The sequence below is a fragment of the Ammodytes marinus genome (assembly GCF_949987685.1).
Source record: "Ammodytes marinus genome assembly, chromosome: 18".
NCBI classification, from domain to species: domain Eukaryota; kingdom Metazoa; phylum Chordata; class Actinopteri; order Uranoscopiformes; family Ammodytidae; genus Ammodytes; species Ammodytes marinus.
The window spans coordinates 25,972,218-25,998,038 of NC_137222.1; the positions used below are offsets into that span (position 1 = coordinate 25,972,218).

Here is a 25,821-nt window from a genome sequence, read left to right on the forward strand (position 1 = left end):
ATGGCTGATTCTTGTTCAGATTATGTATAAAAGTGTTCAATGTTTGTTATGGAAGTAAAAAATTTACAAAAGCTAGTAACTGTAACGATTTACCATGCTGCTAAACATGATGTACATATATGTGGACGGGGGGACTTCATTCTGTTAGTTTTATTGAAAAATCCTTGTATGTGGACAGCGGGACTTAGTTCTGTTGAACATTTTTATATGTTTTCAATCAATCAATCAATCAATCAATAACCTTTCACTTTTCACTCAAGAGACACTTAGGCTGCCCTCATTTACAGTTATTTACAGTTACAGTTACAATGAGTACATTTCAGTACATTTCAACCCCAGGGCCAGGTTTCCGGCTCCTTACCCAGGGGCCGGGGCCAGGGCTAAGGCCAGGTTTCTGGCTATCAGGGCCAGGTTTCCGGCTACCAACCCAAGGGCCAAGGCCAAGTCTCTGAATACCAACCCAAGGGCCTGGGCCAAGGCCAGTTTTCCAGCTATGATCCCCAGGCCCAAGGCCAGGATTCTGGCTACCAGGGCCATGTTTCCGGATACTAACCCAAGGGCCAAGGCCTGGTCTCCGACTACCAACCGAAGGCCCAGGGCCAAGGCCAGTTTTCTGGCTACCATCCCTAATGCCAAGGCCAGGACTCTGGCTACCAGGGCCATGTTTCCAGCTAACAACCCAAGGACCAAGGCCAGGATTCTGGCCACAAACCCAAGTGCCTGGGCTAAGGCCAGTTTTCTGGCTACTATCCCCAGGGCCAAGGCCAGGATGCTGGCTACCAGGGCCAGGTTTCCAGCTACCAACCCAAGGGCCAGGGCCAAGGCCAGGTTTCCAGCTACCAACCCAAGGACCAAGGCCAGGTTTCCGGCTACCAACCCAAGGGCCAAGGCCAGGTTTCCGGCTACCAGGGCCATGTTTTCAGCTACCAAGGCCAGGATTTTGGCTACCAAGGCCAGGATTCTGGCTACCAACCCAAGGGCCAAGGCCAGGATTCTGGCTACAAACCCAAGGGCCAAGGCCAGGTCTCTGATTACCAACCCAAGGGCCAGGGCTAAGGCCAGTTTTCCGGCTACCATCCTTAGGGGCCAAGGACAGGATTCTGGCTATCCGGGCCAGGTTCGGGCTACCAACCCAAGGGCCAAGACCATGGATTCTGGCTACAAACCTAAGGGCCAAGGCCAGATAGCCAGCTATCAACCCAAGGGCCAAAGCCATGGATTCTTGCTACCTGGGCCAGTTTTCCGGCTACCATCCTTAGGGCCAAGGGCAGGATTCTGGCTTCCAGGGTCAGGTTTCTGGCTGCCAATCCAAGAGCCAAGGCCAGGATTCTGGCTACAAACCCAAGGGCCAAGGCCAGATTGCCAACTACCAACCCAAGGGCCAAAGCCAGGTCTTTGACTACCATCCCCAGGGCCAAGGCCAGGATTCTGGCTACAATTCAGGATATACGTCTTCCTGCAACTGTTAGCAGCCTTTCTAATGAGCCATATTGCTCAAAGGGGCACAATTGTTGTTTCTCATTTTGTTTTTGCACTCAGGAAAAATGCTGCTGTGTTCAGGCACCAAAAAAAGAGTTTTGTTCATGATTACTCAACTCTGACTTTATTGTGTTTTATCTCGATTTAAAACTGCGGTCCTCATATGTGGACATCATTTTTCTCAGAAACTACATCATGTAAAAAGATAATTCTTGGTTTGTACACTCATTAGGTCCCAATCAGCCTAAATAGCAAAGAGAAATTAAAAATCCATGCCATGGAAGAGTTCGGGTCCTAGGAGGTTAAACAAAAATGTAGAGGAAATAAAATATAGAGCACAACTTTGACTGTCTTGTCACAGTGGTGGATCTTAACGATCATAGCATGTGATTGGGGAGGACAAGTTATGAAAATGAACAAAAACGGTCATATATTTTAAGTCCAGCCACTCAAGGTTGGTTTAAAAAATATAAAAAGGCCTATAATTCATATTGCCTGACATATTAGTAGACAACAAGGCGTGTTGTCTGGATTCTCCTTCAGGGTGTAGCAATACAAAGAGACAAACAGTTATTGTAGTTTGCAGGTGAGTGCATAGCATGTTTTACTGCTGGCCTCTAGGGGCATCATACTATAAACAATGCAGCACCTAGGCCATCATTTGTTAATCAAACTGATTCACAAGTACAACTAACACAAAATCAAAATGGCGATATACTGTATACTTCAGTAGCCTGGCACCGCCCACCTACCTACTTCCGCTCATTTCCCTTCAGTAGTCTGTCTGGGTCAGCGGTATATTCGCAGGTTTCCTCAGCCAGATTTTTTGCCTGTCCAATCAGCGAACAGAGTGTGTGGTTGAGAACAATGACGTTGAGGTTGTGCGCCAGTTTCAGTTGAAGTCAGAAGCCGGCGCATGACATACGTCACGACCAAAAGATATGCGATTGGTTGGCAGATCCAGAGTGGCACTGGGCACATCCAATAGTTTTAAACTTCAACAGACACCCGCCTTCAAGTGAGTTTACGTTTGTCAATTGAGCGATTCCAGACCTTCTGTACAAATTAAATTAAGTACGATGGTCTGGTAGGACCAAGATTCAAGATTCAAAGTGTTTATTGTAGTGGTGGGCCGATAACGGCGTTAACGGCTGCGTTAACGCCAAACTCTTATCGGGCGATAAAAAAAATATCGCCGTTAATCTCTTAATTCCACCTCCTGTTCGGCTCAGGGGAGATGCTGTTCGCCGTCGGGGTGAACCCCCTTCCGCACGTGAAGGCTCGCTTCACGTGCGGGAAAGCTATAGTGTGAGCGGCCACAGCTTGTATTTTGGTCATATCTAACACTGGACTGCAGGCCTATATAAAAGTGTTGTACCTTTGCTTTCTTTGGGTTAAAAAAAACTCCATCAACTCAGTATCCGTCTAGTCCAAAAAAACTCTGTCAGCTGCTGCTGCAGACGGTGTGCAGACGTGCTCGGAGAATCGGCATCGGCGCATCAACAGTCATTCAATGCAGCGGCAGTAATCATACAACCGAACGGTGTAGAAAGTCCCGTCAGTTAAAAATAGTGATCCAGATTTTAAATCCATGTTAAAATCGGAAGGATATAAAGCTAGTTAGCTTAAAAAAAGTAGCAAACATGTCAACTGTGATGTGTTCAGGCCGGCTCAGTAATATGATTGATGTGTTCAAATGCAACACAAAAAAAAAGAAATTTGAGATTTTGGCGAAACTTGTTTTCCCAGCAAGATAAAATAGATAGTAAAGATGGAATGGAATTATGACCTGTTTAATGTCCTATCTAGAGCTATGATCATATCAGCAATTAAAGCAATAATACAAGTTCTATTTCAACAAAATAATAGAAAATTATCAATTGTGATATCAATAAAGACTTGGATCGTTAAGGAGTCTTGAAAATGGTATCAATATCAATACAAATGAACTCTCCTGTCATCTGAGAGAAATTAAGATGATTTAATTTTTTTAACCGTTAGTATTTACCGGTTAAAAATATTATCGGTTGACTGGTTTACCATGGACATCCCTTATACTGTATAAATGTATATCATACATTGTATGTTTTTTTTTGTGTTATCCCAGTTAAGTTTATTATTAATTTTTTATCATTTAATATTACTTTTAATAGTTCCGGGACGTTGGAGCAATAACCTGGTGTTTTGACACTTCAGTGTGCACTGTGAATTTGAAGTAATGTTCAGTTTTTGAATAAAGATGCAGCATTTACAAATGTTTATTTTTTTTATCCGATTCATCGATTAATCGAAAAAATAATCGACCGATTAATCGATTATTGAAATAATCGTTAGTTGCAGCCCTAAACAATTCATCGTTACCTCTTATGGCCTACAGTTCAAAGTTCATGTTTAACTGAATAAACAGTTTGTAAACACAAGTACATCTTGTTGAACATTATTTATTTTCATCACCAATTATCATAGTAGAACAGCTTCCTCAAGCAGTTTGTGATGCATGTTGGAAACAGGAGATGAGCCCCTGGTCTGATGCGCCACCTGGCTTGAGAAACACGTTCTCAAAGACTTACTTTGAGTCATTATTTAGGAGCGCACGCATATTATGAATGAATTCAAATGAGCCATTTTAATCTAGATTAATCTAGATTAATTTCAAAATTAATCTAGATTAATCTAGATTAAAAAAATTAATCTATGCCCACCTCTAGTTTATTGTCATATGCACAATAAGAAACGTGTTCTCAGTCATACAATGACATTCGTCCTTTGTTTTCCACAGACTGAATGCCAAGAAAGAAACATGAAAATATCCAATATATAGAAGTAAAATAGAAAAGAAGCTGCAACAATACAGAATATACAATTTACAAGGCAAATAGAAGAGCAGCAACTAGGTAAAACAAGAAATTTAAGTTAAAATAAAATAAAACAGAATGGTGCAAATCCAAGAAAGTGTGCCGTTGTGCATAACCAAAATTTAAAAATGGTGGCAGTCCTGAGGTAGAATAATAACAATAACAACAGTAACGGTAACATCAGACTCCTATCTGTTGTTTAGGAGTTAGAGGGCAGTGGGGAAGAAAGAGTTCTTTAGTCTGGTTTTACAACAATACTGAATGTACAATTAACAAGGCAAATAGAACAGCAGCAAGCAACTAGATAAAACAACACATTTAAGTTAGAATAAAATAAAACGGAATGGTGCAAATCCAAGAAAGTGTGCCGTTGTGCATAACCAAAATGTAAAAAAATATATATATTTAATGTGGGTCAAAATCTATGTCTCTGGCCTCAACAAGGAGTTTGACCTTGCATATTATTTATCAGAATGATTGATGTCATGTGATGTCCACCATGTCTTTCTTTCGTGTGTGTGTGTGTGTGTGTGTGTGTTGCTCTTACTAGTTAGATTCTGGGTAAGTTCTGGAAACGTGGCAGCAGTTGGAAATGACCACCTGTTTTGCCTCTGTATTAAGATAAAGTGTTGTTTTGTTGCAGTGCATCATGTCGAGTGCTGGCAGAGCCTCACACAGACCAGCCAGGAGCCATAACACACCACCTCGGGGTTCCCTCTCCAACGGCCTCAAAGAAATCCACATCGATGAAGAAGTCAAGATAGCAATGAACCTCTCTCTGGAGAGGTTTCGCTACAGTGACCAGAAAGGTGTCAATGTGTTCATTGTTTTGTATCACAACATATAATCAGAGCACTTCTGTTTGGTTAAGCATTAGTTATTGGTATATCCTACGAGAGAAGTTTGCCAAAGTCATGATGTCCTAATATTTCCCCTTTCCTTTCCCTGACTGAATAGAGATGGACTTCCCCTCCTCCTTGACTAGTACTGAGCGGGCTTTCATCCATCGAATGGCACAGTCTCTGGGTTACATCTCGAAAAGCAAAGGGTTAGTTCCTCCACTAAGACCTGTATTCATCACGTATCTGAGTATGGATATATGAGGATTTGTGCTTAAGGTGACATCCGCTGACTCTGTGTTAAGGGTTTATGATGTAGCTGCTGTAGGCTACGCTGTAGATGATGTACACCTCCTCAAAAGGGTCATTACATGTCTGGGCTACTTTGGCTCATACCTCATGGTAAAATGTGATTAGTCAGCTCTGGCTGCCTGGCTTTTCTCCAACTTCTTGCGGCTGGTACAGAGCTCAACATATTTTCAATAATTACAATTCTATGCAGTTACATTGTCGCTTGATTATGAAACTGTTACAAAGGGCTGTGAACAGACATGTTATATCAACTCTAGACATAGATTAATCCAATTGAAAGTCAAACATTGCGTTTTTTGGGTAAAGGTATTGGTTGGGCTGAAACAGCTTTGGGAGACTGTGTTATGCATATCTCTAGGAATTATGGTCAATGAGTTATGGCCAATAAGCTGCTAAAGCCCACCCCTTTGGCCTATGGCGGTCTTGTTTTTCTAGCTGTCTTGTTTATTGGCTCTTGATAAACACAAGACCAAAATAGTTTTTAACACATTTGTTTATGGAAGAAATTTCTCCTCCAACAGGAAAGGACCGAATCGCTTCCTCACCATCAAGAAGAAGGATGGTTCAGACAAACCTCAGCCCACCATGCCTCTCGCACTCTCCCACAACTCCTTATACTTCATCCGCAGCCTGCTGCAGAGGTTTCCTATTAGCAATAAGGAACGCATAGACCTGCAGACCAACAACAAATGTGGCATGTCTGTGGGTTCAGAGTCTGGTGAGTGTCAGTGGCAGTCAAGTCCACTGATAGTGTGATACTTCATATCTTCTGTATAGATGAAACAAACAGCTGTGTGTTGTATAGGATCACATAGTGTTCTCCAACTCTTCCCTCAGACAACAGTTGTGACAGGAATAGGGCGAGTGGGCGCTTAAACAACGGCATTCCCATGGTGCCTCGGAGGAGGAGTCCCTCAGACCTGGACAGCTTCCGGCGCTCCCTGCCTGTCTTCAAGTGTCAGGAGGAGATCACCCAGCTGATCAGAGACAACAGAGTGGTGCTGGTGGTGGGGGAGACCGGCTCGGGCAAAACTACACAGGTAGGTCTGGAGGTTGACTTCTCTATCCACATTCCTGTTCCCCTTGGAATAACTTTACCCATCCTCTGAGCTCCACATTTAAATGTTTCCAATGTGACAAAATGTCTGGGAAACGATTGATTTTCCAGTAGCTTCAGCTGTAGTCTACTTTGTGTTTGGTATGAATGCTAGAAAGCATTATATGTTTCAGCAAATATAACTATGCCATCATGCTCATTATTGTCCTTATAAGACAGTGTACAGTTAAAGCGAAGGTACGGACAGGAAGCATGGGGGAGAGATGCTGTATGATATGTAGCAATGGTCCCCTGCTGGTGTGGGATGTAAAGGTTCAGGTTCATTAGGCTACCGGGATGCCTCTAAATATGGCAAGTAGAATTATTAGTTATTATTCTTTCACTGATTGGACACTGAAATATATTTGCAAGATCTTGAAAATGTGCAGGGATTTACACTCACCAGCCACTTTATTAGGTACACCTGTTCAATTGCTTTAAAAACAAAAAGCTAATCTTCCAATCACACGGCCGCAACTCAATGCATTTAGGCATGTAGACTTGATCAAGACAACATGCTGAAATTAAAACCGAGCATCAGAATGGGGAAGAAAGGGGATTTCAGCGACTTTTAACGTGGCATGGTTGATGGTCCACGGCAGGATAGATCCATGCTTTCATGTTGTTTACGGCAAATTCTGACCCTACCATCAGACTTTCGCAACTGAAATTGAGACTCATCAGACCAGGCAAGACTTTTCCAATCTTTCATTGTCCAATTTTGGTGAGCCTGTGGGAATTGTAGCCTCAGTCACTGAGTTTCCTGTTCTTAGCTGACAGGAGTGGCACCCGGTGGGGTCTTCTGCTGCTGTAGCCCATCTGCTTCAAGGTTGGTCGTGTTGTGCGTTCAGAGATGGTATTCTGCATACCTTGGTTGTAACGAGTGGTTATTTGAGTTACTGTTGCGTTTCTATCATCTTGAACCAGTCTGCCCATTCTCCTCTGACTTCAACAAATACTCAGACCAGCCCTTTTGGCACCCTTAACATTGCCATGTTCAAAGTCACTTAAATCTCCTTTCTTCCCCATTCAAAGTCACTTAAATCTCCTTTCTTCCCCATTCTGATGCTTGGTTTTAACTTCATCAAGATGTCCTGTCCAGGTATACATGCCTAAATGCATTGAGTTGCTGCCCTGTGATTGGCTGCTAAATTATATGTGTTAACAAGAACATTTATTTTATTTTTATTTATTTATTTGTTTCAGGACAATGCACATTAATGAACATGTATAGCAGTACACGTAAAAATGCCAGATTGTAGCCCGGGGGCTAATTTACACTGTAGTCCATTAGACAGGTTGATGTTAAAATAAAAATGACAAAGATATACAATAGAAACATTTGCTATATACTAGTGCTGTCAGTTTAACGCGTTATTAACGGCGTTAACGCAAACCCATTTTATCCGCGTTAATTTTTTTATCGCGCGATTAACACTCGTCATGGCCTAGCAAACGTTGTGGTTTTTTCACATGCTGTTGCATCAACTAGTAATGTTAGAACAACTGAAACACCACCAACTATTCATATGGCTCGCCATTAAGTTACTGTTAAATCAACCGGAACATGTCCTACAGCGTAACTTCACATTAAAATCATTTAGGGGAGAACGGGGTAAGTAGGCACACTTTTTACTCTAGTGAGAATTGCTCATCACCTAAACATCTTTCAATAGTCATTCCTACATTAAATTGAAGCTAAAGGTGTTGGCTTGAAATGTGTACCCCTCACTTTTTCTATCTTATTGTAATAAAGAAGAAATTAATCATCAAAGACACCCTTACACATTGTGACAACCAACCCCATCAAGGGGTCGGTTGTCAAACACTATGGGGCTGTTTGTCACAATGTTATCTTAATGGGAATAATCTTAAAAAGAAGGCAAGAAAGTAGAACTAAATTTGAAAGTTGAATTGCATTGTCAAGTTGACAAATAGGCCTACATAACTTACTGTAGCCTTGGCAGCTGGTCTAGCTTGGGATGCACTGGGTTGTTTTGATTTTGTTGTCCTTTTTTCTTTTGCATGCTAGCTGCCTTTTCCTGCTCTATTCTTTCCTTCTCTGGGGTGTCAGTGAGGATACAGCTTGACAATTTATTTTGTTATTGGGTTCCTTTTCTGGCTGCAGCCTTGAAATAACATGTGACAACCAACCCCCCAAAAAATGTGACGACCAACCCCAACTTGAATTTCTTGCTAGCATCAAGGCCAACAACCATCTGACAACTAATTAGCTTGCTAACCACAATCTAAACTATAGTTTACCCTTCACACTTTGTATGGGTGACAAGTGTTTTGTTATAAACCCATTGTATAAAAGCCTAGAAGAAAAATACTGAGGAGCTAAATATTTTCAATTTGACATGAAAAACACAAACAGTAGTCTCACCTCAAATTCAGCAGTCTAACTCCAAGGAAGACTATGTAGGTGACCTCTGATCCAAATTCTGGATATTTACATACCAAAATTTCACAGACATCGCCTTCTGGTTCCGAGATATAACGATTGTGACAACCAACCCGTGTGACAAATTACCCCGTTCTCCCCTACCTGGCAAAACAGCTAAACGTCAAGTCAATTTTGACTTTTATTTTGAAGCAGAAACCGGAACCTAGCACTTCCTAGCTCAGCTGTGCGACCTTCACTAGTAGAGTCTTCCGTGTGTGACTCGGGGTCTACGCGGAAAAGGAACAGAAAAGAAAGCTTTTCATTTGCAAAAGTCCTACTTATAACCATGGACATGCTTATAACCCTGCGCTCCCACCAAAACCTCCATGAACGTTAGTGGCAGCCGCCAGTCATTAATTTTCACTTCAATTTTCGCTATCAAGGGTGACTTAAGCCTCGGCTGCAGCAGCGGCATACCAACCAACCACCAGCACACAAGTGTATGGTGTGTCCACTCCACAAACAGTCTGAAATAAGTCGTGGATGAACGACTCCCAAAACATTTAGGCAGCAACCACCTTAATACTAATTTGTTTTATATAGGCTATAGCCTATGTTGTCTTATGGTTTGGTTTTTAAATAAAAAAGGAAGTTCCAATTATGTTTGTGTATGCTGTTCTGGGGGGGGGGGGGGGATCTACATTCAGTGGTTGACGCTAACGCTTGCCCGGGGAAAGTGAAAATAATGTTCGGGCAAGTTGTTATTGCTTTCTGGTTGCCCGACCGGGAAAGTGGATTTTAGATGAGTTATCAGTAGTCTAAGCTATTTATTCATGTGTTTTAGAGTCCGCAAAACAATTTTTTCCCCGCTAACTCACACAAAATAGATCGGCTATATTTATTGATTTAGTTTTGTCTCTCAGCCTGCAGCTTGATAATGTGAGCGTCGAAGATGTGCAACTCAGTGACCATTGTGGTGTATTTTTTGACATGTCTTTGAATTATGACCTTCGCCCCCTACCCGTTAAAGTAGAGAGGAGGATTATCACAGAGTCGACAGCAGTAAGGTTCTGTGACAGTTTTGACCCCACTGTTTTCAAAGACTGCACTGAAATTGATGCATTTGTTCACTCTTTTGACAGTCACTGTGCTACTATCTTGGATGAAGTAGCACCTTTTAAAATGAATAATGTGGACCGTCTGCAGTTCTGTCCCTGGATTAATGACATCATTGTGAACTTGAGGAGAACGTGCCGTAAAATTGAACGCCTGTGGCATTCAACCAAACTGGAGGTCCATAGACTTCATTTAAGGGACCTTGTTTCCTCCCTGAATGATCGTTTGGATGAAGCAAGATCAAGTTACTTTAGTCAGCTGATTGTCTCCAATAAGAGAAATCCAAAAGTGCTCTTTGATACAATCAGTTCTCTTGTCTCACCTCCTGTTTCTGCTGTTGCTGTGCAGTGCAGGGCCAGCTGCAATGAGTTTCTGACTTTCTTTGTCAACAAAGTTAGAGATATAAAGGCGAAACTCCCTTGTTCCCCTTCCTGCAGTGAAGCCCAGCTTGAACCCCCTCCTCACAGTTGGTCTTCTTTTAAGGCAGTCACTCAAGTGGACATTTTATCCACCATAAACACCATGAAAGTGACCCCTTGTCGTCTCGATGTTGTCCCGGCCCGACTTTTTGTTAATGTTTTGGAATCGATCGCTCCTTTCATCACCAAAATGTTTAACATGTCATTCTCAGCTGGTGTGTTCCCATGTTCCCTTAAACATGCTGGTGTGGAACCTCATCTAAAGAAGCCGCGCTTGGACCCAGCAGAGCTACAGAACTTCAGGCCTATCTCTAAGATCCCGTTCCTGGCCAAAGTTCTGGAAAAGGTTGTTTGTAACCAACTTACAACATTCTTGGAGGCTAACAACATATTCGACACTTTTCAGTCTGGTTTCAGAAAATTTCACTCCACTGAAACGGCACTGTTAAAAGTGTCCAGTGACATTATGATGGCTGCCGACTCCGGTAAATGTTCTGTCCTGGTCCTGCTAGACCTGTCGTCTGCGTTCAACACAGTGGACCATGATATTCTGTTTAACAGACTACGGGATGCGGTCGGCATGTCAGGCCCTGTGTTAGAGTGGTTTCGATCATACCTGAATGGTAGAACCTTCTGTGTGTCCTCTAATACCATGATGTCAGTACCGGCAGACTTGCAGTGTGGGGTACCCCAGGGCTCAGTCCTTGGGCCGATTCTATTCTTGATTTATTTGCTCCTTTTAGGTGAGCTGATCCAGCAGTTCAGTGACATTTCTTACCATCTGTATGCTGATGATCTTCAACTGTACTGCTTGTTTAAGCTCTGCGAACCCCAGAGGCTGGCTTCCCTTACAAACTGTCTGTCCAAAATAAAGCTATGACTCAGTGAGAATAGCCTCCAGCTGAACTCCAGCAAAACTGAAACCCTAGTTGTCGCCCCGGACACTATTGTCCCACTTATTACTCAGCATCTCGGCAACTTAAGCAGCTCAGTGAAAAAAAGTCTGAGGAATCTTGCTGTAATTTTTGATGAAGGGATGTCCCTAGAACGGCATATGAATCAGCTGGTCAAGAACTGCAATTTTCACTTGCGCAACATCTCCAAGCTCAGACACATGGTCTCGAGCCACGAGCTTGAGATGATTGTCCACACTTTTGTGTCCTCACGATTGGACTACTGTAACAGCCTTCTAACATGCCTTAGTAAAAAAGGCTTGGCTCGTTTACAAGTTGTCCAAAACTCGGCGGCGAGGCTCCTGACCCGCACCCACAGGAGAGCCCATATTTCTCCTATTTTGAAAGCTTTACATTGGCTCCCTGTCGCATACAGAGTAAACTTTAAAATCCTGGTGCTGACGTTCAGGTCTCTTCACGGTCAGGCTCCTGATTACATTAAGGGCCTGATCCAGCCTTATGCCTCCAACAGGAGCCTGAGGTCCTCCACGCAGAACCTCCTGATGGTTCCTCGCACTCGTTTTAAAACCAGAGGAGACAGATCTGTTAAGGCTGTTGCTCCTCGTCTGTGGAATGACCTGCCCCAGTCCCTGCGCATTCTGGACTCAGTCATAGAGTCAGCTTAAGACGCACTTGTTCAGACAGGCTTTCTAGATCCATGTCTATGTGCTCTGTATTATATTGTATAGTATTATATTGTACGTTCTTAAGAAACTCTTCTTTGTAACAGACTCTGTATATGTGTCGTTTTATTGTATTTTATTGTGTTTTTTAATGTGAAGCGCTTTATGATCCTGGTCTGCGAGAGGCGCTATATAAATAAACTTTACTTACTTACTTACTTATTGAGCAGCTGCGCACGGCAGCCAGCAGCATCACGCTCTCTCTCTCGCTCTCTCTCTCTCGCTCACTCACTCACTCACTCACTCACTCACTCACTCACTCACTCACTCACTCACTCACTCACTCACTCACTCACTCACTCACTCACTCACTCACTCACTCACTCACTCACTCACTCACACACACACACACACAACAGCCTGTGTGCGAAGCCTGAAAAATGGCATTCGGGCCAGCCCTAGTTTGCATTTAAGAGATACGGTTCGCTAAAATGTATAATTTAATTAGCCTATATATATATCATTGTTTAACTGTTTTTTGAGAGGCACCTATTTGCAGACACATGGGGAAAGTGGAGCTCCACCGGAAGTCACGCCCCGAACTCATTTCATTGGTCAGAATTGTAACCTACTCTGAATTTGTTTTCTTCTTTTTGTTTTACTGCCGGAGTTCACCTAGCGGTGAATAATAATACACAGTTTCCACCGGTTATGGTGCTAGTAGCCTACACAGTAAAATACGTCTGTTTGTTAAGGGTCCCAAGTGGCCAGGACGGTGGTAAAAAGTAGATGTTGAGGTAGAAGATGAATGAAGCAACGAAGCTTTGTGTACATCTTCCGAAATCCGTCTCTTTAATTCAAATTACCACAAGTAGCCTAGGTCAATCACATACAAATATAAACTCTTATCAATAACACACAAAAAGTGCCACCACATTAAAATAAACAGCTCATTTTAAAAGTGGGGTGAAAGACAGACACATAAGGTGACAGTTTCCATTGTAGATCCTGATTGATTTACCAGATCCCTTGTCCTCTAGTGATCACACTTTTAATTATTATATAATTTCTATATTCATATTAAGCTAACAATCGATGCTCGTCTGTGACTTTGTGATGACGCAATTTGAACAGTAACGATCGCGTGCAGCCGCAGAATTACATTTCAACCATGCATAGCCTAAATAGCCTATGTTCAGTGGCACATACGTTAAAAAAACTCCTGTTAATAAATAAACAAATACATACAATACAATAGGTTTATTAATCTGAATGTAGAGCATGTCACGACGTGTAAGGTGGCCGCATATGAACGGCACGAGGGCTGATAACTACGCTACTGATCAGATAAATGATCGGTCAAAAGTAAAATCATCAGGAAATTATAAAAACATCCCGCTTTAAACTGTACAGGGTCGCGTTGTGGCAGTGACTCTTTCTTCAGTCGGAGCTGCAGCGTGAAGTGAAAACAAACTCAGAGTAGGTTACAATTCTGACCAATGAAATGAGTTCGGGGCGTGGCTTCCAGTGGAGCTCCTTTTCTCCATGGGTCTGCAAATAGGTACTCTTGGTTTTTTTGGGCAAGTGAACACGACATTCGGGCAAGTAAAACATTACCTGCACTTGCCCTATGGGCAAGTGCTTTTGAAACCTTAGTGTCAACCCCTGTACATTGTTGTCTATTTGCACTGAATTGGAAATTATGATATTTTAGAAGAAATACACTGAATTACAAGGGTGTAGAGAATGGGTGTGAAAAGAGCATTACAATGAGAAAAAATAATTGGACAAAAATAAATCAAGGGACATTTAGGCTAGAATAGATAAACATGTGTGATTTATCGCAAGTTAACTATGACATTAATGCGATTAATCGCGATTAAATATTTTAATCGTTTGACAGCATTACTATATACAAATACGGTGAAACGGTAAGCAGTGTTTCCCGCAGGATTTTTTTCAGCAGCGGTGGCGTGGTCCCCGAACGTCCTAGGAGGGTCCGGGGGCATGCCCCCCCGGCCAATTTTTTTTTGTACCCTTTACATTTGAATGCATTGATCTAGTGCACTTTGAGAGGATAATATGCACTAATTACTATTCAGATAGATGGGATTATTGGTGTTGCAACTTTGCCTGTTGTGTCTTTATTTACAGATTTTGACATTTTTGTATAGAAATGAATATTTAAACACAAAATGCCACAACGCAGACAATGATTTGCACAATTTATTTACAGTTCTTGCTTAATGCTTAAACCAGACCTGCAAACTCATAAGAGGTGAAAAAGGTGACAAACACCCGACCCCTCTAGACGACACGGTAAATTGGAGGGGGGGGGGGGGGGGTTTCCTTTATTTGATTTTTTGGGGACATGGAACTAGACAGGGACATTGGGTGCTATGAATGGGAAGAGGTTCAGTAATGTCCAACACAGAAGTAGGCCTACTGGTTATTATGAGCAATTGATAAGCAGGACCTAAGACTTTAATTTAAAATAATGTGATAAAAATTACAAAGTATCCTTATACAAAGGCCTATAGATACAAATAAAACAAAACAATTCATGAATTTCAAGGGTGTAGGTTGTGATTAAACCTTGGTTTGGGACACATTTTAATGTGGGGGTCTGGGGGTGTCCCCCCATACATTTTTGAGCATTCAACACTTCATTTCCTGCATTCTGGTGAATTTCTATGCACCAAATGTATGTAAAGTAGACTAATTGACAACATTTAGGTTCCTGGTGACAAAAATAGAATACAATACAATGCAGTAATATCATGCATTCTGTATTGCTTTCAAATATTTATTCTCCTGTATTGTTCAAATATTTGATTTAAACTGTAAAAGAAAAAAAGTAATTATTCGTCTCCATCATTGAGAATGTAGTGGCTGGTGGTATTTTACTTGCCTGCAATCTTCTAATATTTAAAAATAATAAGTGCAAAATGAGGGTATAATCCTCCTTCTGCTTCCTTAAAACTAGTGAGGAGAGGTTCAGTGTGTGTGCAGTGGAGAGAGAAATATAGGCCCTATACAGACAGATAGAGGAAGGAAGAGATAGCTTTATTTTATAATTTAGCTTTTTGATTTGTGAGAGTGATCATCGCTGATTTTAGACTGACTCCCGCTGTCTGCTCTGTGAGGCAGCCCATCAGCTGAGCGAACAGCTGTCCGACACGGAGATGAAAAACGAAACTGAAACTTAACTATCCTGTCCTGCCTGGACTGGTGGAGCAGCCAAATATAAATTAATACATATTGTACTAAACTGTAACACAAGTGGAATTTGCACCAGTAGCCTACAGTATTCCACATTCTTCGCTCAGCCACTAACTGTTTCGTTAGTGAATGTTCCGCGATCTGTTTGTATGTCTCGAGCCCGGATACACAGAGCCCTGACGGAAAACTGACAGCGCGACTAAAGGGACTCTACAGTGAGCAGCTCCCCTCCGTTAGTTTCTGTTTTCCGCCGAGTAAGTTACATTCACCTCCGACGCATGGACAGCGTTTATGTTTAAAAAAAAAAGTAGAATAATGAGGAGAAGGAGGATTTTAATAGCAGCGGCGGAGAAAATATAGCAGCGGTGGCGCGCCGCTGCTGTGTGAACGTGGGGGAAACACTGGTAAGAAAGAAAAGTAAAACAGGATAATTCATTAGTATGATTAGTAGGTTAAACAAATACACAATTAATACACAACTAATAAGGTACAGCATACATTTAGAGGTGGTTGCACCTTTGGTTCGTTCTTAGCCATACCTTTAAAGGTGGCCAGAGTGGGACGTTCCCTTATGGTTGGGGGTAGTGTGTTCCATAATGCACTACCTTTAATAGATAGAATAGAATAGTGCATTATGGCTGAAGGCAGTCTTTCTAAAAGGAACACACAGTCCCTGTTTACAACAGCTCTAGTGATCCGAGTCTGTCTGTACTTAATAAACTCTAGCAGTGGGGGTGGTGCCAAGCCATGTAGTACTTTATAAATTAACCATTGAGAGGAAAATTTACAATAATCAACCACTGTACCTAATAAAGTGGCCGGTGAGTGTATTTCTGTGTTTATACATTTTTGTAACCATTCTGTCATGTATGTGTGGTATAGATAAATGCAATAGGAATTTTTAAAGGTAACATATTCTGCAAATTTTAAGGTTCAAAATTGTAATTTGGGTTTCTACAAGAAACAATTTCCCTGCTGTAGTGTACAAAAAAGCCTTTATATTTCTAACAATGCCATTTCTAAATCTCCTCTTTCAAAACTCTGTTTAGTTCTTGTCTCTTCAAACCCCGCCTTCAAAAAGCCTGATTGGCCCTCAATCTAACTGCTGGTTTGAACTGCCAGTTAGGGCACACTCACACTAGTGCCTTTTGCCTGTTCCGTGCTCAGCACGATTCAGCACGATTCCCCCCCCCTCCCCACTCCCCCTGCTGGCCTGTGCTCACACTGCTCGTGGCCTGGGCACACTTGCACCTTGCCTACGTCACCGTGCGCGTTTAGGATTTGAAGCGTAGTCTACTTGTAGGCTATACGACTGTTTGTGAATATTTTCATCCGGCCAACTTTGCATCAAATATTCCACTTCCACATTAGAGCAACGAGAATCCTTAAGCTATTGTTTTTTTTAAATGTAGCCTTGACGTGATAGGTCGTGGTGGACAGTCTCATATTTGTGCAGCACGCTGTTTATTATTAATATAACGGCTCGTCATCAGACCATACGTACCGGATGGTTTTATACACATCGATCGCTCCATCAAATCCAAGTCAGAACTTTTTGTATGGGCAGAGATCGTTTTTTTAAGTGTCTTTATAAAGTTTCTTGTTAAACCTTAGTGTAGGCTACTGTTTCCTTATCACCGGGCCGCGGAGTCCCGTTGTGTGTTGTTTTGTGTTCGTCTCCACCGCCATGCGTAAAGGCAGTATTATGACAGCTGACGGGAGGAAAAAGAAAAAAATCATCTGACGAACGTGAGTAAACACGAAAACCTTTTTGCTTTGCTTTCTGCGCTCACCTATTTAGCTCTCTCCCTTTTATTAGCCCACACCTAGGCCTACACACACGTTAATTCTCACACATTTTATGTAGCTACAAGTCCAAGTGGTGGGCAATTCTGGTGCCGACTAGTAAGGCAGCGGGCGTTAAAGGACTATGCGCATCCTTAATAAATTCACGTCAGGAACTCCGCCTGTGCGCTTGCTTGTGCGCTTGCTTGTGCGCGTGTCATCTCATTAGCATCTGTACTTTGGCCACGGCACACCTCTCCCAGGTGTGCCGTGGCCAAGGGGCTGTTCCGTGCTGGAATACGGATGGCGTGGTCACACTAGCCAAACGTTCTAGACTTTAGTATGCTAATGAGCTTTGGCACGGGGCTGCGGCCCTAGTGTGAGTGGCCCCTTAGATTCAGGGGGATCTGGGGCTTATCACATGTGGAGGTAGTGATAAGTTACACCAGGGGCACACATCCTGCGTATACTGTGCGTCTGCCTTTATTTTTGGCGACCCTGTTAGATTGAAGCAGCCACACATCCTAGCGACCCTCCGGGTTTGGCAGAGATGCTACTCTTCAGCTCAGGAGGATCACTTATTTTTTTGGCAAGATGTGCGTCTCTATGCTTTAAAGTCCCAACGAGGAATTTTAAGTATTTTTAATATGGTCTAATTTTTCCTTCGATGATCATAAATGACCTGTAACAGCGAACAAGACCATCAGTGCACAGAAAGCTGTTTTTATATACTTTTTATTAATGCATTAGTCCGGATCGGACTCCCTTTCCAACCCAGACAAAAATGCATTAATCGTTGTGATTAGGGATGCACCGAAATGAAAATTCTTGGCCGAAACCGAATAAAATTAAACAGTTCGCCGAAAGTCCGAAACCGAATACCGAAAGAGGCTTTTGCATTTTTGTTTATTATTTAGTAAATTATTTCAACATTGCATACATGAACTCCCAAATGGTCTGCTCAAACATAGCCTACAACTAAAAAGCCACCCTAAATAAATACATAAACAGTAAAACCTTCAAATCTAAGAGTAAAATTAATATTTTACTAGGAATTAATTTGTGAACCACTCACTGATTTTTACCTTGATTTTTACCTTGTATATGAGGATGAATCTTCAAAAAGATCGACTTATTGCCTTTTTTCATTTTTTGCAGAGCAGTGCAGGTTGAGTTGCTCTAAAAAAAAGCTGCACCACAGCTCCCACCGTAATGTTCAGACTTCAGAATTTGCATCAAAGCCCTAATGATGCAAATAACAATGAGAGGCTTTAAACGATGTCCATGCTTAGGAGGTGATGGTAACTTTTTCGTCTGTAGACTGAAACTAACGGGGGGAGGCGGCTCGCTGTATTCAGGCTCGAGAAATGCAATCAGATCGTAGGAGCCTTTTCCCCCAACAGCGCTAACGGACAGGATATCTCCGGTTATCATTTTAGCTGTCAAACTAAAAAAAATTGTGCGCGGTGGCCCTCACCGGCGAGGTGTCACTGTGAATGACACCGTTACCAACTGTCACACTGTCACAGAGTTTCACCGGGTGAATCGCTGCTTCGCTCGCGCAAGGCTTTTGTGTTTCTATGGTGATTAAACATCAGTCTTGGACGAGCGTTTTAACTTTATGCTGCATAAAGCATTGCACTGTCTGCGCCGTGTTTCATCCATTTTGAAAAAATGCTCCCACACTGGACTCTGACATTTTCATGCACGCACCAAACTGCTCCTGCTGCGCGCTCACAAAGAGACGTGGACTCGCATACACTGTTACATCTCTCTTTACTGCCATTTCCTGGTTTACAAGCGCGCAGCTCTTTTAAGGCCAGGACACACCAGTCCGACACGTTCCGACTACCCAAAAACTGGAGTCGCCGTTTCAGGAAGCTCCAGTCTTTCCGTCGCGGCCCAAAAACACACCGAGACGACTGCTTATTTTCCGTACGTCCCGCGCTTGTAATGTCTCCACAACAGCAGGTGGCGCTAATCTGTATTGTGGCCCGAAAAAATACGAAAGCCGGAAATGATGGGACAGCTCTCTAGAGCAGTGTTTCCCCCAGCGCTTTATAGTTAAGGCGGCCGCCTTAGCAAAACCAGCCCCCCGCCTTGACTACTGACCGACCAAAAAAGAATAAAAATTAAATCTTTATTTTTTTTATTTTTAGTGCTGCACAATTAATGTACTAGCAAGCGCGATGTGTGATTTTTCATGGTCAGAAATGCGCGAAAGGCCGTGATTTGCGGTAAATAAATGTGCACATATGTCTCCAAGCGTTTCTCTCTGCTCAGACTATCAGCTGCTCTGTGTCGGGGGCTCTGCGCGCGCGACCGTCCCGCGCTGCACGCGACTACGGCATGTACGCGGGAAACGAGCAGCAGCAAACCGACATTTAACCTGTGGCGATAATAAACGCAGTGCGGTTCTATGGGGATATTTAGCTGAACAGAAAGAAGTGCTCTGCAAAGCTAGACTAGTTTAAGACTCCACATCACCGTGGCAACACAACTTATCGGCTCATACAGCGCAGAGAAAAGTCTGATACATGCATGAGAGTGATGGCCCAGGCACCTTTCAGTAAGTTTACAGAAGTGCACACTGTAACTGTCTTTGAAATGCATTTAGTAATTTTAAGGGGAAAACACATTGTATTATTTCAATTATTGAATTATTTTTCAAACGGCATGCTAGTGTAGGCCGACAAGATTTATTTTTCTGAATTTTAAATGCTGCTTTATTTTTATGTTTTAAATTTGGAAATACATGTTCCAAAACAACCAATAACCTCTGTATTTAAAAAGAAATCAAGCAAGTAGGCTAATAATAACCATATATGAATTAATCGCATCACAGTATGCCTATTGTCCACAATAATCTCACAACAGCCCCCCATCCAAAAAGGAACTTTAAAAAGCACTTTGATACACATGTTAAGTGTATGGTCCATTATTTTTATTTAGTGTGTCTGCATGGTATTGCACCAAAACAGTAGAACTTTTCTTTAATTGTATTTTGTACCGTCTGCATGTTTGCACAAAATGTGCACATAGCAAACAAAATTGCACAACTGTAAGGTCAGTGTCATTCAAATAAACAGAACTATTTCTTTAGGGCGCATTGGCATCTTTGAGCAAAATATCCCCAAAATTTTCGCCGCGGCGCTCAGCGCCGCGCCTCCTGTACGGCTAGACAGTGACCACCTTGACTAAGACATTTCCTGGGGGAAACACTGCTAGAGCATAAACATAGATAGAAATACGTATTTATATTTATGGACCATAAGAGCACAATTTTTAGCAGAGAGTGTCGAGCATGGTGTCGAGCAGTCAACAAGGGTTGATGCATGTGAGTACTCGCAAAACGAAACGAACAAACACATTAAAACGATGGCTAGCTGTTGTTAGCTGTTTGTGCTACCCGCCTCACTTCCGGGCTTCACTGATTCGCTAGCCCTCCACCAATCAAATTGCTCCAAATGAAAGACGGTCGGCCGCCGATTGAACATGTTCAATCGGCGGCCGACAGGCTCAAAACAAGCCCGACGACCTCTACGTCGGCCGACGTCACGGCACACACCAAACAGATTCGTCTTTTTTTTTGACGACGGCGATTATCGGGCTGGTGTGTCCTGGCCAAAATGACTTATTTTGCCATTTTCGGCCAAACTTTTTCGGTGGCCGAATGTTCGGTGCATCCCTTGTTGTGATCCATCCTGCCACCTCTCGTTCATTCATTTTCAACATGGACATGGACTGATAGCGAGACACTGGCACCAGCGTCTAAAAATACTACTGCTTTTGTCCAAAGGGGCCGCTAGTTTGCAAAGTTCCTAGTAGCACCTTTAACTGATAAAGAAATAATCTGTTGGCACTCATATTGATATCATACCAGCAGCATTCACTATAGTTTCACCATTTATGGTTTGTCTCTTTCAAAATAAAATGTCCCACAAGCACAAGTGAGAGAGAAAAAAAGAAGGCAGATAGGCACATGGATTTCTGTTGAAACTCAATATTATTAATCATTATAGCCTATGTATAGAAAAATTACACGAGTCATCTTCATATTACATGGAATTATCAAAGGTAAACTCAATGTAGAAAGACAGGGCTTTTAGAAACAGCACTGCTCCAGAAGCAGCAGTGAGATGTTTGAATATGTGGTCAACAACTGAGAGAAAGGCACAGAAGTTACTCAGACGAGGGATGTGGGGCCCAGGCTTTAGGTTGGTAATGCTTCTCCCCTTTGGATGTCATAAGGGGAGAGAAATCTGAACAGGGTTTTTGAACGCAGGTTTTCAAAAAGGTGGAAGTGGAGAAAAGGTGAGGCTACCCACATTAATGTTGAAAAACCATGAACAAGTGCAGGTGACCTTTTAAAGGTAACCCAGCTTCACTGTGTATTGTCCAGATCCCACAGTTCCTATTGGACGAGTGCAGCAGGAATGAGGAGCCGTGCAGGATCTTCTGCACTCAGCCCAGACGGCTGGCGGCCATCGCTGTGGCCGAGAGAGTGGCTGCTGAGAGAGGAGAGAGTGTGGGCCAGACTGTGGGCTATCACATCAGACTAGAGAGCAGGTACATTCTATACAGTATATCACTTCTTATGCTAATACATCTACGCTTAGAGCAACTGCTTCAATTCAAGGAAAAGCTCATTTGTGTCAATTAACTTGTGACAACACCGATGGTATTACACTGAATGGACATGTAAAAAAAAATATATATACAGTATCTCACAAAAGTGAGTACACCCCTCATATTTCTTCAAATATTTCATTATATCTTTTCATGGGACAACACTGAAGAAATGGCACTTTGATACAATGTAAAGTAGTCAGTGTACAGCTTGTAAAACTGTGTAAATGTACTGTACCCTCAAAATAACTCGACACAGCCATTAATGTCTAAACTGATGGCAACAAAAGTGAGTACACCCCTAAGTGAAAATTTCCAAATTGGGCACAAAGTGTCAATATTTTGTATGGCCATCATTATTTTCCAGCACTGCTTTAACCCTTTTGGGCATGGAGATCACCAGGGGCCTCATTTATAAAGCTTTGCGTGGGATTCACGTGGAAGCTAGCGTACGGAAGAAATGTAGGATGTACGTGCAAACAAAAATATTCTGATTTATAAAACAGTGCGCACTCACGTCCTACGCCTGTTTCCCTTTATAAATCACAATCAACTCTAAATGTGGCGCAGCCTTTGCGGGCTTCACGTAACGCCCATATTTACCCATACATAGTCATTGACACGCCCAAATTAACATCATTTACTGAGTGCATGAAGGCGGTAGTGGCAATCGCCAACTGAAAGGGAAATGGAAAAATAGACTCCACACGGTGTGGATCACGGCGGTCACGCCGAAGTACCCGTTGGAGAAGTGGCGACCAGGAAACATTTAGTTTGATGGCACAGTGTGGGCGTAAAGGCGTCAGAGTGCAGCCTGTGGCGATCTCTGTGAACGCTGTGGTCGAAATATAAAGAAGCGATCCGACATAAAAGTGGACGCAAAAAAGTGCATATCCTCACACAGCAGTGTTTGTGCCACGAGCGGGGGACACTGAGACCCCCCATGAGATATAGATTCGGAGAATTCATCCCGGTGCAGTGACGGGCGGCGGAGGGTTAATAGGCTAATAAACTTCACAGTCCCTTTCAAAACACAGTTATAGGCCATAAGGTGAACCAGGAAAAAGTGCCTAGAAAGTGATTTTCATTCCCACGTCTGGGCACTACTCTTTTTTTGCATTTTTGCATAGACAATGCCATTGTGGACATTAGGTTAAAAGTTCTCCGCAAAATATCCTGCAGTATTTTTTTAAGAGCCATAAATGTATAAAGATAGGAATTACAAAAAAACGAAAATCTTATGCAGCTGTTTTTTCTTATAAATGTATTTACATTCATTCTGGAAATAAAATCTCTCTCACAAATTGACATTAATACATATACCTAACATTTGAGACAAGTATTTTAGCATTAGTATACTTTCATTTGAATTTAAACCATGAAATATATAAAAAAAAAAAAAAACGCTTCAAAATAAGTGAATAGCAACCTGTACAATTGAACATACACATGGTACATTTTGCTAAACAATTATGTTTTATACATTAAAAATTTCAGTAGATACTGTGTTATAAGAGGAAGTAAAAAATAAAATAAAATAAAGAACACTTTGGCCCAAAATGGCTGACATCAATCAAAATATCGAATAATGCAAAAAAATATATAATACAACTAAAACTGCATTACAGTTCACAATATGTACACAATATGGTATAAAACAATATTTACATGAACAAAACAATGTGTTGATGTCACAGCAGGTCTTGAGTTTTTTTTATAATTTTTTTAATAATTTTGTCTTAACTTTGCACATTGTTAAAGCCATATCTCAAGAATTCTTTGATACATTTTCCTCAAATTTGGCACAAACTCAAACTATGAATATTATATATTTTTTTAAGGTCAGGTGCACTGTAACCTCACATTTAATTTTTAAAGTATTTAACTTAAGTAACTAAAAAAAAAGAAATAGTCTGAGGGATTTTTCTCAAATGTGGCAAAAACTAAAATTTTTATCAGAGAACTAACTGATTAAGTGTGACTTGTTTCAACATTGCATACATGAACTCCCAAATGTTCTCCTCAAACATAGCCTACAACTAAAAAGCAACCCTAAATAAATAATTAAACAGTAAAATTAATATTTTACTAGGAATTAATTTGTGAACCTCTCACTGATTTTTACCTTGACTTATATGAGGATGAATCTACAAAAAGATTGACTTATTGCCTTTCTTAATTTTTTTTGCAGTGCAGGTTGAGTTGCTCTAAAAAAAACTGCACCACAGCTGCCACCATAATGTTCAGACTTCAGAATTGGCTTCAAAGCCCTGATCATAACAATGAGAGGCTTTAAACGATGTCCATTCTTAGGAGGTGATTGTAACCTGAAACTAACTAGTCTGTAGACTGAAACTAACGGAGGGAGGCGGCTTGCTGGACATATATTTAGTCGCGCTGTCAGTTTGCCGACTTGGCTCTGTGTATTCAGGCTCGAGAAATGCAATCAGACCGTAGGAGCCTTTTCCCCCAACAACGCTAACGGACAGGATATCTCCGGTTATCATTTTAGATGTCAAACTAAAGTTTTTTTTGCGCGGCGGCCCTCACCGGCGAGGTGTCACTGTGAGTGACACCGTTACCAACTGTCACACTGTCACAGAGTTTCACCGGGTGAATCGCTGCTTCGCTCGCGCAAGGCTTTTGTGTTTCTATGGTGATTAAACATCAGTCTTGGACGAGCGTTTTAACTTTATGCTGCATTAAGCATTGCACTGTCTGCGCCGTGTTTCATCCAGTTTGAAAAAATTCTCCCACACTGGACTCTGACATTTTCATGCACGCTCCAAACTGCTCCTTCTGCGCGCTCACAAAGAGACGTGCACTCGCATACACGGTTACGTCTCTCTTTACTGCCATTTCCTGGTTTACAAGCGCGCAGCTCTTTTAAAAACATATTTCCTTAGTGTCATTTAGTTCGCCAATTTTCGGTAATGTTGTTCGGCTTTTTAACTGTTTCGGGCCGAAACCGAAAATGACTTATTTTGCCATTTTCGGCCAAACTTTTTCGGTGGCCGAATATTCGGTGCATCCCTACTTTTATCCTCTGTTTCCATGGAAATATTGGCACAATTTTGGCACCGACACAAATCAGTACAGGACAGTCTTGCAGACATACAGGAACATCTTCCTGTCTCACATTTGCTCTGCTTGCAGCTGCAGTGGACTACCTTTAACACACTCTCAGGGGCAGGATTTGTAGTCATCCATGTAACTTTTAACTCCCCATCCTCAATGTGCCATCCATTGCCATTGGGTGAAGGGGCAGACATTATACCTTTGAGAGAATGTCTCATTATTGCAGCCTGGTAGTTTGCCCTTTTGCAGTGTTGGTGCAGGGCGTCACTTGTAGGAGGCATTGAGAGTTCCGGCAAAGCTGATGATGCCATGCAGAATGCTCTGTACCTTGCATCGTTGACATTTTCTGCAGATGATTGGCCATACAGGTGGCACACATATTTGCTAAGCACATCAAATGTTGACTGGTCCAATTCAAAACTGCTTCCGAGATGTGTAAATGCAGACAGGTATTCTTCCTTTTCGCAAGCAACAGAAAACGTCTTTCTTTTCCCCTTGCTATGAAAGGCGCTTGTGGAGTCGCAACCTGAGAAGGTATGAATTCCAATAAGTGCCGAACACACAATGTTTCCAAGGGCTGTTGACACCTTAACAAGGTCAATGATTCTTGTCCTGTTGCCAACTTCCGTGGAGAAATACAAGCTACATGGAAAATCTCTCTGCAGACTTAAAGCAATAACTGCCACATCTGTATCAGGGCTCTTAATGATGACTGTTTCATGTTCCTGTGCAGCATGATGTGCATGTAAGAACACCCTTGTGTCACATTCCTCATGATCACATTCAAGATCCTTAACAGCATTTACAGTTTGTGAACCATCTTTTACTTTCAAGCAGTGACACAGTTCTCCGTGTGCTATGTACACAGTCAAGTCCTTGCACACAACAGTTAGATCAGCATCTTTCCACACATCAAAAAGGAATTCAGCCAGTGCCGCTTTGTTTGTTCCATCAGATAGAAACTTTTTCCATTGAGTTGGTGTCTTCTGGGTCCTTCCATAAATTTGCACCTGTTGTGTGCCACCA

General features: G+C 42.1%; 1 protein-coding gene across 2 annotated transcripts in view; it reads left to right on the top strand.

Annotated features, from left to right (window-relative positions):
* Positions 1-25,821, top strand: part of ythdc2 (YTH domain containing 2) — a 162,854-nt gene that overhangs the window by 1,508 nt on the left and 135,525 nt on the right. For both annotated transcript variants that reach the window (XM_080046489.1, XM_080046490.1), the window contains exons 3-7: positions 4,978-5,143; positions 5,292-5,382; positions 6,007-6,203; positions 6,323-6,525; positions 21,491-21,657. In XM_080046489.1, coding sequence (XP_079902615.1) covers positions 4,984-5,143; positions 5,292-5,382; positions 6,007-6,203; positions 6,323-6,525; positions 21,491-21,657 — 818 coding nt within the window. In that variant the 5' untranslated portion in view covers positions 4,978-4,983. The remainder of the gene's footprint in view (positions 1-4,977; positions 5,144-5,291; positions 5,383-6,006; positions 6,204-6,322; positions 6,526-21,490; positions 21,658-25,821) is intronic.